At 39.0% G+C, this 14,004-nt stretch overlaps 2 protein-coding genes and 1 long non-coding RNA gene across 9 annotated transcripts in view; 2 read left to right on the forward strand and 1 right to left on the reverse strand.

The window, feature by feature from the left end:
* The window catches only part of LOC133521309 (guanylate cyclase 32E-like), a 64,347-nt gene extending 58,433 nt beyond the window's left edge, over positions 1 to 5,914 (forward strand). Inside the window, exons 18-26 of the mRNA XM_061856200.1 lie at positions 301 to 435; positions 707 to 819; positions 1,239 to 1,390; positions 1,808 to 1,906; positions 2,040 to 2,184; positions 3,720 to 3,818; positions 4,161 to 4,428; positions 4,824 to 4,932; positions 5,194 to 5,914. Of these exons, the coding sequence (XP_061712184.1) occupies positions 301 to 435; positions 707 to 819; positions 1,239 to 1,390; positions 1,808 to 1,906; positions 2,040 to 2,184; positions 3,720 to 3,818; positions 4,161 to 4,428; positions 4,824 to 4,932; positions 5,194 to 5,451 (1,378 nt within the window). The 3' untranslated portion in view covers positions 5,452 to 5,914. The remainder of the gene's footprint in view (positions 1 to 300; positions 436 to 706; positions 820 to 1,238; positions 1,391 to 1,807; positions 1,907 to 2,039; positions 2,185 to 3,719; positions 3,819 to 4,160; positions 4,429 to 4,823; positions 4,933 to 5,193) is intronic.
* LOC133521308 (receptor-type guanylate cyclase Gyc76C-like) overlaps positions 5,868 to 14,004 on the reverse strand; it is a 70,805-nt gene continuing 62,668 nt past the window's right edge. For all 7 annotated transcript variants that reach the window (XM_061856196.1, XM_061856194.1, XM_061856198.1 and 4 more), the window contains exons 23-25: positions 9,285 to 9,423; positions 7,456 to 7,588; positions 5,868 to 6,697 (exon numbers count right to left, since the gene is read on the reverse strand). In XM_061856196.1, the coding sequence (XP_061712180.1) occupies positions 6,160 to 6,697; positions 7,456 to 7,588; positions 9,285 to 9,423 (810 nt within the window). In that variant the 3' untranslated portion in view covers positions 5,868 to 6,159. The remainder of the gene's footprint in view (positions 6,698 to 7,455; positions 7,589 to 9,284; positions 9,424 to 14,004) is intronic.
* LOC133521318 (uncharacterized) overlaps positions 11,153 to 14,004 on the forward strand; it is a 205,197-nt gene continuing 202,345 nt past the window's right edge. Inside the window, exon 1 of the long non-coding RNA XR_009799887.1 lies at positions 11,153 to 11,805. This is a non-coding gene — a long non-coding RNA (uncharacterized LOC133521318). The remainder of the gene's footprint in view (positions 11,806 to 14,004) is intronic.

Below are 14,004 nucleotides of genomic sequence, written 5' to 3' on the forward strand. Positions count from 1 at the left end.
GAGACGAAGACACCACGATTTTAATGCCGGGTTTTAGTTGTTATATAGCTAGTATAATTCACTAAGTACCAATTTAATACAAAATAGTAAAATGTACGTATGTGAGACATATGTTGACGATCTAACAACGTACGGTGATCATACCTAATGTATCCATAGGTTTCTCGAATTGTCGACTTATGATTTACGATACGTTACAGTCGTAGGTAGATACCAAGTTTTTCGTCAGAAATATAATTAGGATCTAGAATACATCTATAAATATGTTCATGCGCTTTACTTATTTCACATGATTTTCAGACCACCAGTAGACGTGTTGGCGGCTCAGTTCGACTGCTCGCGCGAATGTTGCGTGGAGTGCTGGGCCGAGGACCCCGCTATGCGACCCGACTTCAAAGCTATTAGGACCAAACTGAGACCCCTACGGAAAGGAATGTAAGTGCTTCTGACAGCCAGTATCTTCTATCTATTAATATTTTATATCTAACCTCTCTCACCATAACCCACCTAACCATATTCTGTGCTAAGCCCACCGTGTGGCTAACTCCCGCAGCGGAAATGAGAAATTAAAATTTACATAGATAATTGTCAGATACATACAATTTCCACAACTCAATGATTTATGCCAGTTAAAGGGTTAAGGGAAAAATATTTTCTGGCTCACAAAGCAAAATACAATCTGACTAATCTGCTTCACATTTTTCAGGAAACCAAATATATTCGATAACATGATTGCCATGATGGAAAAGTATGCAAACAATTTGGAAGTGTTAGTAGATGAGCGCACTGACCAGCTACAGGAAGAGAAAAAGAAAACAGGTGATGTATATCTAATAGTCTAGTAGAAATAGAGTCAAACTGAGCTAACTCTTCAGGGACTTTGCGATAGTAAAATGTAGTGATATACCATCATAAACATCTAAATATTAAATATCTATGTAACTAGGTATGTCGCCTAAAATTACACTTTCACCGTTCGTATATGTCGGCACTGAGTTACGCTTGCTGAGTGCTTGAGTACTAGATGGACTCTAGTGTATCTACTGCTTGAAATCCGCTGGATCTCGATCTTTTCCTTCACCGAAGAATTGGGGTACCTACGCTGACGACTATAGTAGCCGCAACGTGGGCAATAGGTACCTTGAGGAGGAGTGCACAGTTTAAAAATGGGTTATGTCTGCCTATATCCAATGATAATTACTACTTAGGTAAGTTCACTTATTAGTTGTGAATTGCAGAGGCGTTATTAGAAGAAATGCTGCCAGTGCCAGTCGCCGACCAGCTGAAGCGCGGGCGTCGCGTCATGCCAGAAAGCTACGACTCCGTCACGATCTACTTTAGCGACATCGTGGGGTTCACTGCCATGTCCGCGGAAAGCACGCCTTTACAAGTGAGTCTTGAAATATCAGGTCAGGTGTAATATCTCAATGTTTTTTTATAAATGTGAAATTCACCGAGGTACAGGCAATATTTCGACTCGCGACCTATCAGAACACCGGCCCGATCGTTCAACCAACTAAGCTATCGAACCTTATCAGATCCCCGCTCGAAGCAGTGCATTTTGAAATTTTTCCTATGTTTGGAATACCGATCACTCGCAGATGCATTCGTTTGGTACAAAATTAGTCATGTATAAACAGTTACAACACTTACAACCGGTTTTTACTCGCGCATTAAATAGATAACAATTAAATAATGTATCTTATTGCTTAAATATTTATTTAGGTCATCGCCGAATTGCGTAAAAATACCTACATATCCATAGATTATGTCGTTCCTAAGTAATACTGAACTAACTTTTTTACAGGTGGTAGACTTCCTGAACGACTTATACACATGTTTTGATTCAATCCTAGAGAACTTCGATGTTTACAAAGTGGAAACTATTGGCGACGCTTATATGGTTGTAAGTATTTTGGAATCGTTTTGGAAAATATATTTTAAGAACACTCGCCGATGGTTGATTATAAGTATCAGTTTCATAATCGCGAATTGCAACTGGTCACAATGTAACACATTTTTTTATATCATTTCGTCAGGTGTCTGGACTTCCCATACGTAACGGAATAATGCACGCGGGCGAGGTGGCGTCAATGGCTTTGGCTCTCCTCTCGGCCACGCGGTCCTTCAGGGTACGACACAGGCCCGACCATAGGCTTTTACTACGAGTTGGAATACATTCCGGTAAGATTAGTAGATCCAAGATATTCTATTAACTTTTAGCGGCAAGAAAAATTGGCAGTCAAATTTGATAATAGAATGGCAGTCAAATGTGGTATTAGAAAATATCCTCGTAAGGCTCAAGGTCTTACCTATAGGACTTATTCAGTTCGACGAAATTTAAATCATATTCAATTGGAACAGAGAAGCAATTGTTTTGTTACGTTCAATTTTAAATAAAATAAAATCAACTGCAGAGCAACCAAAATATTGTTATATAATACTCTGGCGAGGAGTATTTTGGAATATTGCAGCGTTGTCTGGAGGCCGCATTATGCTACTCACTCATTACGGTTAGAGCGTATTCAAAAAAGGTTCACTCGTCACTTAGCTTTTCAGGCACGTGTTATGGCTAAAAGATAAATATCCTATCAAAGAAAACTGCAATATTTCAAGATGGATTCCCTAGAAGACCGACGGACGCTCCTAGATGCAACTTTTTTGTACAAGTTAGTGAACCACAAAATAGATTGTCCACAACTGCTGACATTGTTGAACTTTCGTGCTCCATCCCGTTTCCCCCGTAATGCTATCACCCCTCTTTACGCTCCGCTTAGAAGATCAGTTTCAGGCACTAACTCTCCAATATAGGTTATGTAAAATTGCTAATGGTTGCTGTGACAAGGCGGATATGCACTATGACCCACTAAATAAATTTATAAAATCTGTCCGAAAATATTTTTTTAAACATAAGTAATTAGAATTTAAGTTAAAATTTTGGTAGTTCTATAGTTGTTTACTTATATTTATTTCGCATGCCGTGTTTACCTGTAAGTAATTGTGACACCACTCCTTACATGTATTAGCTTATACGTTTTTAATGTATCGATGTCAACAATTGTTGGTGAACCTTAAATAAATAAAATAAAAATAAATAAAATAACTGTATTCCCTGCACCAGTTCAAATTTCAGTAACAAATTTTAGATTTTTCATTTGTATGGCTGGGCCTTACGAGGATATAATTTAATTTGTTCTTTTTTAATCGCACGAAATAAAACAAAAGCAACTCTATTCCGTTTAATTATGAATTAGATTGCATTGGAGGTAATTTGTACTATTATTAGGACCGTGGGACGCTAGAGGTTAATAATGGAAGAGCTGTTAAGTCTAATGGCGTTATTCAGAAAAGGATAAAACATAAATTAACTAATTGAGGCCTGTAAAGTTTTATGAAAAAGGGGGTAAGAAAAATTCGTGCTTCCAATTTGACATCTGAAGTAATACATCAATACAGTAGTAATATCTCTCTGTACAGCCCCCCTGCATTAGGTAAGCGCTAACTCTGGCTGACAAAAGATGACGATTGGCATTTCAGTTACCACAAAACATGTAACCGTATAGCGCCATCTAGTCTGGCTGTCAATCTCGGCGCACGACTTTTTTAAAACTTCAATCCATAAATAGTTCCTTGGTAGAACGTTTATAGATGTATCTATATCTACTATTTAGTTCTGAATATATTAAATATATTCTAAATATTAATTTACGTATCCTCAGGTCCCGTTTGTGCAGGAGTCGTCGGACTAAAAATGCCTAGATATTGTTTATTTGGCGACACCGTAAACACGGCGAGTCGTTTCGAATCAACTGGGGCACGTACGTATCAACTAATTACCGCTATTAAATTGGTCCTCCCAAGCGGATGTTTCCATTAATCATTCTGTGACCCTGCCTACGAAGGTGGACGTCCCGAGTTCGAATCCCGGTCAGGCTATTTATTTGTGTGTCTATCGCGAATATTTTGTTCCTGAGTTATGGATATTTTATAATATATATTTATATAGAAAATGTATATATTATCTATTTAAACATGTATCTAGGCATGTCGGCCGCCGACATGTATATCGTCGCTCGGGACCCGTAGCTTTCTTTGTTTTGGGGCTAGGTGGACCTGTGTGAGATTATCGCCAAATATTTATTTAATTATTCATGTTTCAGCTCTCAAAATCCACTGTAGCGGGGCATGTAAAGCATTGTTGGATAAACTAGGCGGATATATCCTAGAAGAGAGAGGGATAGTAGCTATGAAAGGCAAACGCGACCAGGTGACGTACTGGCTGAAGGGGGAAGAGACGGAGACGGCGGCGGCGCGCGCGCACCGGCGGGCGCAAGCGGAGGGCGTGCCGCAGCTGGCCGCGGAGAAACGAGGCCAGAGGAGTTCTCTTAAGAACAAGTGCTGGAAGAATCAAGTTGGAGTGCTACACAGGTACAACTGGTATTCTCTATTCTAGTCTATTCATTATTAACCTCTTGAACGCCAGACAGCGAAGGAACATGCCGTGCCCCGGACGCAGGCGATCACGATTATGTACACGAAATTGAACTTTACGGAGTACCGCGTTAGTCCCTATTGCATTGGTGAAACTGTCGGCTGTAGCCGTCGTTGTCGTCCTTGGCAAGTATTTCAGAAAAGTTAAAGTTTTAAAACAATAAGTCTTACCAATCTTAGTAACTTTTTGTATCTATTGTATTATCTCATTGTTCGACTGATCGAGTCACGTGGTTATGTTTTTTAATATTCTCTCACAGACTAGTAATGAAAAGAAGGTCCTTATGAATAATTATTTACATAATGGATTTTTTCTCATTTTAACTTTGCAGGTGTTGCAGTTTAGAATCTCCAAAGAAGTTGCGTTTTGCTTCAGGCAATTTATTAGAATCGCATACTGATAGCGTCTTACACCATCGGAGTGATGAATATTTAATGGAGGTAAGGATTGCCATTCTACACAAATAATCCTTTAAATATTATAGTTACAATAGAAATTAGAAAGTGTTTCTAACATTCCAAGGTTTTTTCGCGAGACTTTTGTAGAATTCACAGCAGTCAGGTCACGTTTTATTAGAGAAATCTAAACTTAATGTAAGCTGAACAGAAGGTTCAAATCCTTCGACTCTAGTATGAGGCGCCCTGATTCCACCAGTTTATTGTGAATCGTTAAATTATATCACGTCCTCTGTCGTGTTTTAGGTGATAGGCGATGGTCATTTAGCAACAGCGCAACGCGGGGATTTCTTAGAAGCGCCCAGCCTCCGCCACGAGCAAACCAGCGTGTCTTGCCCCATCATCGAGCACACGGAGACGCCACCAGCTCCTATTCCGGCTAATTCTTGCGCCACCCTACCCCACGAGAACAAACGAACCAAGCCCTGCGATATAAAGCTCGTGGTCAACGGTTGCTCGTACAGTGAGAACGAAGCAGGCATGCCGCTGCTCGCGGACGCGTGACTTAATACATGTACTTATTAATTCCTCGCACTAGTCATGGGCGATGCCCTGGGCCTATAGCATAGGATGTTAGAGGCTCTTTTCTCAATAGCTCTCTATTTTTGTTTAATGAGAGTAATATGGATTTAAAGAAACGTGTAAGTCGGTAGACTAAAGGCTGGAATAGTGAATGAATGTTCAATATTTTTGACTGGATTTTGTTGTGATCCGATTCAAAAAAATATGTGCCAAACCTATCTGTTTGGATATTTATATGTTAATTAGGAAATTGATGTTGATATATTTACGAAGGATGAGAAAGTTAGCGAAAACCAGGCAAAGCCGGGATAGGATAGTTTAAACGTAAGCTCAGTGTACGGACGATATTTATAGCGTCGATGTGATCTGTGTCAGTATTAAGTTATTAAGAGACCACGTTCAATAGAAATTATTTAATAACATTAAACTCTTATTTCACATTTCACGGTAACATCGTTTTACTTAGACATATTATTTACAACAGTCGATACGGCTAATATACATCTAGGAAACCTAAGAATATTAAAGCCTAGAATCCGAGTTCCACGGAACCTGCTACAAAATGAAGCCAAAATTACAATTATATTAATCTCTGACGCTCTCATAAATACGGGCTCGAGTAGGGGGAGACGGACCGGAGTCGCCTTCTAGGCTTTAGTACCGGGAGCGGTCGTCGGCCCCGGGGCGGGGTCACACGGCCGACTCGGAGTCCAGCAGCGGCGGGCCGGGCGCGCGGCGCAGCGACGGCGTGGACGAGCGGCCCGCGAAGATGCCCAGCAGCCACGAGCGCAGCGCCAGCCGCGGCAGCTTGCGCGCCTCCGCCGCGTCCGCCACGTTCTCCAGCGACCGCCACTTCTTGTAGAACTCGATGTAGCTCGAGTCCTGCACCTTCCGCTTGGCGGGCGGCTTGTTGTAGAGGCTGCACTTGCGCAGCAGCGGCGAGTCCTCCTCCTGGCGCGGGTCGGCGAGGATGCCGATGACGGTGCCGTTGAAGACGGGATCGCCGGGGCGCGTGAGCGTGGCGACGGGCTCGGGCTCGGCGTCGAGCGAGCGCGTGGTGTGCTGGCGGCGCAGGCGCGGCGAGCGGCGCCGCTCGGGCAGCACGTCCAGCGACGCGGCGTAGCGCAGCGCCCGCGGCGGCGACGGCGACCGCGAGCCCCGAGAGCCCCGCGAGCCCCGCGAGCCCCGCTCGCCCGCCGTCGACGACGCGATCGAACTTAACGCATTCCTGCAACGAGGTAGTGTTTTGTGCAGCAACAATTTAAATGCTACGATTAACCTGAAATATCTTGTACGGAGAAGCAAATAATTAATTCATGAAGTACCACAAACCACATGTCTACAGTCGGTACTACGACCGGTTTTTTTCGATTTTGATTACTTAAGCTTTTAAATTAATCCACGAATTTAAAATTGAACTTTTGAGACATACTTCTTAAAAAATTACTTGAAGTTTAAAACTCCTTGAAAAATAAAACATGATATATCCTTTTCGATTCGAATCGATAAACGGTGAGAGTCAGAATGGCGGGTGTACCTAAATAAAATTAAATGAAAACCATACCATATTTTTGTACCTAATATGTACTATTTAGTACCTCCTTTAAAAAAAATTGTACCTCACGTACACTTAAAGTCACCAAGAACCAGTACACCCGCCATCCTAACGGAGGCCATTTTAACGGAGGTTCTAAATAGTGCAAATTAGGTACAAAAATATGGTATGCTTTTCAATTATTTTTATTCAGGTACACCCGCCATTCTGACTCTCACGATAAACGATTGTCATCTCGCCTAAATCCTCTGAAGACCCACGGTCACTCCGGCAAAAAAGTTATCTCTAAGTCCCACAAACGCGATATCATACAAAACGTATGTAAAGACAGAAATCCCTGGAATAGTTTTTGACATCGGCTACGGCTGAGAGTCGAGGGCTCAAGCATAAAGTAGGGGGTATTGGTCGTGATGCAAGTGTTTGGTAATTACCTGGCCTTGGCGAGCATGTCCTTGGCGCGGCGCTGCGGGGGCGGCGTGGCGGGCGCGGGCAGCGAGCAGCGCGAGCCGCGCGCGCCCGACGCCGCGCGCTGCCGCACCACGCTACCGCCGCCGCTGCCGCCGCCTGCGGGGTGCGGGGACCATGGACGTTACTTTATTATTTCTTCTTCTTATTTTGTCTCGTCATTAGGGAGATAACGATACCATAATTTATTTGAATAAAAGTGAATCACGTTCTACTAATATATACTCATTGTTGAAAAGTTTTGTACCTATCGCAAAAATGCATGTTTTCTCAATTTAAAATTACTAATAAGATTTTTATGAGTGACCCAGGAGAACGAAACCAGGGAGGAGAAACTACAACATTCGTGTATTCCCAGCTCCGTTCGGCTCAGCATTGCTCCGAGCAATTATTAGGGTTTGAACAACTTGACGTCCCTTTGCGTGCACAACCACAGCTAAGATAATGACTTGAATTTTGACAATCCTATATAGCCGATAGGGTTAGTGCTATACCATACATTAAAAAGGGACAGCATGGTTCGTTCCTGAATCGTTGTCAAACTTCGGTTTTGTAGGAAGATTCTTTTCTGTACGATAGTACTATTATTTATCCTACGAAGAAACCATGTCAACGAGTAACAAGAAAAAGTTGATTCACCCCTCAAATACCAAAATGACCGCGCCATTGCCTTAATTTATCCAACCGGTGTCATTTTGGTTTAAGAATAATATTGATATAAAAACATGATGATTGATAGTACAGTTAGCTGCAAAGATAACTGCAAACAAGTTTCTATGCAGGGAGGTCAGTTGTCTCTGCAGCTTACTGCACATTTACCAAATGAAGAGTCATTTTAGTATCGGAGTATAGTTACAAACAGATTTTAGGTAATTATAGGTATATCTACTGAATAACTTTGCCTTCTACCTCTGTCCATTACTTACTTAGCCATGGCATTCGGGTAAGCCACGTCTAGATTGTATTAGAATTTGACTCGAAAGGAACCTGTGCGCGTGATTTGTTCCATCGATTTGGTTATAGTTTATATAATAATCACACGTTAATAAAAGTACCGTAAAGGAACTATCTTTTTTTTATCTACACACATATCATAAACCCTCTATGATGCCTTCAAAATCCGTAAATAATGGACACAATTACGATAAACTGTTTTGTTACAACAAATTTCTTATCTGTGATGATGTTGTAATTGCCTCATAACTACATCAAAATCGATTTGGTTATGACTTCAAATTTGGAACATCTCTGAAAAAAAAAGCAATTCCATTTGACCTCTATTCTAATATCAGTCGAGATGCCTTTTTGTTCGAAATGAAATGTCAATTGCATACAATTTTGACATATCTCGCATGTGAGTTTGTATCGAATGATACGGAAATAGGCCCCCGACTTTTTATCTTTTAATGTTTTAAGTATAAAATGAATATGTTTTGTTGTTTTTAAAGTAACTATAGCAAAAGTTTCGTGTAAAATGAGCTATAAAAATATTTCGGTGATGCCACCACATATCCGCGAGTTCCGCCAAGAGAGCAACGATGCCCTGTAATTTGGATTAGTGAATATATCATAGAAAGTTTATAATATGTGTATAGATAAAATAGTGTATGTACCTGTACATAATTAGGCATTAAAACACTCGTGTGATCCTATTAAGAAACTCACTTCGTTCATTTCTTAAACCCACACTCGTATATTTTAATGCCTTATATTATGTAGCAGTCACATAAACTACTATTACCTACACCAATAAATCTTTAAAAAAACTATATTAATAATGTGCTGGAGATCGTACCTGATAACGAGGGGTGCCGCGAGTCCGCGAGGCGCGGGCTCCGCCGCGGCCGACAGAACAGCGGCCGCAGGTCGTCGCCTTCCACGAATCGCTTCTGGATCGCTTTCTCCGTCGTGCCCACCAACCAGTACGTTTGAATCTAAAATAAACAAAACAAAATATTTTATTTACTCATTTCAATTTTAGTTAAGTCTTCATTTCCTTTTAAAATATCTTCAGGGAAGAGAAGATTTTCAGTTAAAACTATTGTTGGGCGAAATGTGGATTCACAACGACTTGCACGATTACTCCAGCTGTTATACAGGGTGCCCATGAGGAAAGGGATAAAATTAAACCACGCATTCCTGGGGTCATAAGGAGTAATAAATGTTATATAAACCTAGGTCGAATTATGCTTTTTAATTTTGTTAATTTTTCATACATAATAAATACATAACGTTTGATTCTCTAGTGTAAAAGTGTCTTAGGGCGAGCTGGCAACGTTTATTGTTGCTATGTCTTTTATTTTTACAAGAGGCAATGTCATGAAGACTTTTTTGGGTAAGGTCTAGATCCTTCTTTGTTAATAACCGCAACAAATACCGCACTGAATATTAAATAATAAAAAGGTTGGTTAATACAAAACAAAAATACGAATACGAAATATGTCTTTCTCGCTTTCTTTCTTTCTTTTACAAGAGTTTCGCCATCATTGATACTCCTTAGCTCCTTAGATTAGATGCGATAAATGAATGGCCACTTAAAAATTGTCCACGTCATTTAACATTCAGAATGACTTTAAACGTCAGTGGTGTTGTTGTTAATTTTAGCCATAGAAATAGGATAGTATAGAACGACTGTCAAACTTGGAAAGTGTGACCAAAAATGAAATGCAAGTGTGTGCGTAAATTGTCTATGTGCGAACAAAAATAGTGATGTCATGTTACAACATATTAATAATCTATCGATGTTTAACTGCTTTATCGACTACTTTTTCAAATGTGTTTGAAAAAGTGGAAAATGATAAAGTTGAAGTTGTTTGAAAAAGAGTTGACTTACCAAAGAAAATTTGAATTTCGCGCCTTTTCCTACTGACAACTTGTGTTGGATGTGTATACGCTGTGTACAAGTATACGCTGTCTTGTGTTTCCTTGTGTTGGCGGCAAAGCCGTGGAAAAGTGGTTAAAATGTAAGTACTGTGTTGAGAAGTGAAGTTTAAATTTATAACTAAACATGTACACGTTCAAAAAAGGTATTATAACAATCGTTATTATTTTAAGTCGGTTATAAAGGTAATATCTTAATGATGTCTTGTGAACAACTAATTCCAAACCTACTAATATACCCACAAGTTATCGATACAGTCATATGAACATTTTGTCAAGCCCTAGCGTAAAGTAGCAGTTTAGGTTTTTACACAAAATATTCTAAATTATTGACTAATATGATGAAATATTAACACACAATTGAAGAAAAACTTATAATGAACTGTTATAATTGGTTTTTTACACTTTTTATGCCGTTAATTTGATAAAATATCGTTACGAAAATTTCGCTAGGAATATCATAATTACCTGTGAAATGAGTATTTTCCTGGGTTTTTTGGCCCTGAAACACTACAACCCGGCACACAACATGACACCATCGTCACTAAATTAGTTAATGTATAATTTTCTTTTTGATTCGCTTATATTTTTCACGTTAAAAAATACGGCAATATGATTTTGGCCGCCTCGGCCGCCTTCGAACTCAAAATTGGTTACGTTTTCTCATATGTAGTCTGCCTCTTTTGCACTTATGGCTTGTTCATATACGTCATGGCTTCCCTTTCGCACACTTCATCTGTCTGTCAAGCGAAGCGACTGACATGTCTCTGATTTTAGCAATGGACCTGACCAGGGGTCGGACAAAAAGTGCGAATGACGTCAAACCACTTATAGGATGATTTCAAATAGTATTTTTGATTTTCATAAACAATTATCACGTATCATTTATCAATCTCTTTATTGACCTCTTTATTAAACGATATCGCCACTTGAAATGAGTAAGTACGTTTTTGACTGACACATTGTCAATCAGATGAACAGTCAGCGTCAAATACTTCGTAGCAGTCAAAGTAGCCAAATAGTTCGGTACACCATATATTTAGTATACTGACTGAACAATAAATTGTCTTCGTTATTGTTTAGCTATTGTATCCTCACGATTATATTTAGCTAAAATTTATATTTACTAATATATAAGAAAACGCTCTAAAATGTCATCTTTACTCGAATATTGTGGCAATTTTCCGTTTTTGGAGGTACGTGACAAACACGTATACTGATAATCTTACCTACTGTTCCCACTTTTGACTATTAAACCTATTTATCTGAGGATCCCACAGACTTGTTCTAACTAATTTCAAATAATTATACCTTATGGTAACAAGTTTCGTGAAATTTATTTTATTCACTACATCACCCTACCACCTGTATTATTAATTCCATGGATTTATTTACGATTATTTTGTTACTTCATTAATACTACTTTGTTACTACATGTCACACGGAAGTTTAAATACAAACTCAAACATCATCCTGTGTGCAAGATTAAGTACGTCATTTTTACGTCATCCGCACTTTTTGTCCGACCCCTGGACCTGACTTTCCAGAAATGTACTTTTAAACGAATAATATTAATTTTACGAAGTACATACATGAAACTCTCAAAGAGTCACCGTATAATATTAAGAAAAAGAGGGTTGTCTAGTTCAGACGGTCAGCCTTTAATAACGTTCAGAAACGATCTGTTGAGTGTAACACTCATGGTGAAATAAGTTGCATCATGCATCTTCCGGCAACATCGTGACTTGAGCATTTAGAATATTTAGATGTTCCAGATGGGAGGACGGATCCCAGACAGCCATAAAGGATTGGCAATTCAAATTATTCCTGAAAATCGTATTGGAGATAGTGATAATAATAGTATGTATTGTATGATTTTAATTGAATAATACCTAGGTTGTAATTGTAAATTGAATTTCAGGTAGGTAGCCTTTTATTAAACAAATGAATGCTAAAGATATTGTGTACGTTAATTTATGGGCTAAATGAGATACATAATAACAAGCGTAAACTTTTAATAAAACCCAAGAATTACAAAACGGACTTGATTACTACATTACTACCTTTTACTACCATTCCCGTCATAGAAAAAGGTCATTTAATCTTCTAAACAAATATCACTTTCATTTAAAAATACAACATTGTTGTAGGTATGTTGCTTTCGAAATTACTAGTAAATACGAGACCAAACGATTCACAATTCAAAACTTGTTGTTGGCTTGCGGGCAATTGCATTGCAAGATTCCAATTAATTCGTAAACTGTTAGATTCTTCATATTTACTGATGTTCTGTATTTTGGGAGAGAAAATATTCTTAGGGTTAAGTCAACAATGACATTATCCAACTCGATTTGACGTATGCAGTCAATTTAGACGTGTCAGTCTAGCAACGTCGCAATCATAAAGGTGTATTGTACTCGTGATTAACTTACAACTTTTTTACACAAAAATGGCAATATCTCTAAAATAAAGCCGAATTTAGCAGACATTCATTAACAGTTTTAACTTCTAATATGGTCAGGAATATGATGTTAAAAATTTTCCCTTTCCTCATGGGCACCGTGTATATGTCGGCGGCCGATCGTAAAATCCGCCAGATCATGAATCGCCTCTATTTCATGATCTGACCAGCCATTAGCCATATCGTTCAAACCTCATCGTTTGATGACTCGCCTAGCGACGTTTAGGCATATCGAATAACTAGGGTACCCAAAGCTTTAGCAAAAAAAAAGGACCTTAGGTAAAAATATATTTTTATCTAATTCAACAAAAAATATATTATTACTAGAATTGAACCTTATATAGTCTGTCAAGCAAAGTATGTCAGTAGCAATGTACAGCAACGTGAAGTAGGGCAACATTCAAAAAGCAGTACTGCGTTGGTATTGCGCTAAAAAGAGCAGCGATGTACATCGAACAAAAACATGTAATTATCATAACCTCCAATTTTACAAATATTTACGATCAACGAGCATAATTGTATATTGTAGGCACCTTGACTTTGCTTAAGTTCATGCACAAGCTTATTTAATATATTGGTATTTAATGATGACAGCAGTTTTTTTTCTTGAAATAGCAACGATTCAGAATGTAAACAAACACGATGGCTGTCATTCACTATCCACATTCCTCAGATAAAACACAGATGACACGTGATTTAGGAATTATTGGAAAACAGTGTTGCTAACCCGCGATTTTATGCCGCCTTTTGCTACCGACAAGATTTGCTTGACCAAGTATAAATAACCTTGCAACCAAATTGTCGAACGAAACCTATAGCAAAGAGAGATTTTCAAAGAAAACTTTGTAACCACAGTGAATTTACTGCCATCTTTCGACACATGATTAAAACTTTTAGAACGCCATTTGACTTTGATCCTTATTCTTTCACTGATATGTGTTAAATATCAAAAAGTGGCGCCATCTAATCAAGGGCCAAAGGTATGGCGGCATCGCCGGCATCGTTTCGAGCGATGGCGCCATAACCCTTCGGTTGTGCCCGGTAAGATGGCGACACTTTTTGATATTTAACACATATCAGTGAAAGAATAAGGAAAATATAGTAGTAGTTTTAATCGTGTGTCGAAAGATAGCAGTAAATTTACGTGGCTACAAAGTTTTCTTTGACAATACAC

This window comes from Cydia pomonella, chromosome 9 (assembly GCF_033807575.1).
Source record: "Cydia pomonella isolate Wapato2018A chromosome 9, ilCydPomo1, whole genome shotgun sequence".
NCBI classification, from domain to species: Eukaryota; Metazoa; Arthropoda; class Insecta; order Lepidoptera; family Tortricidae; genus Cydia; species Cydia pomonella.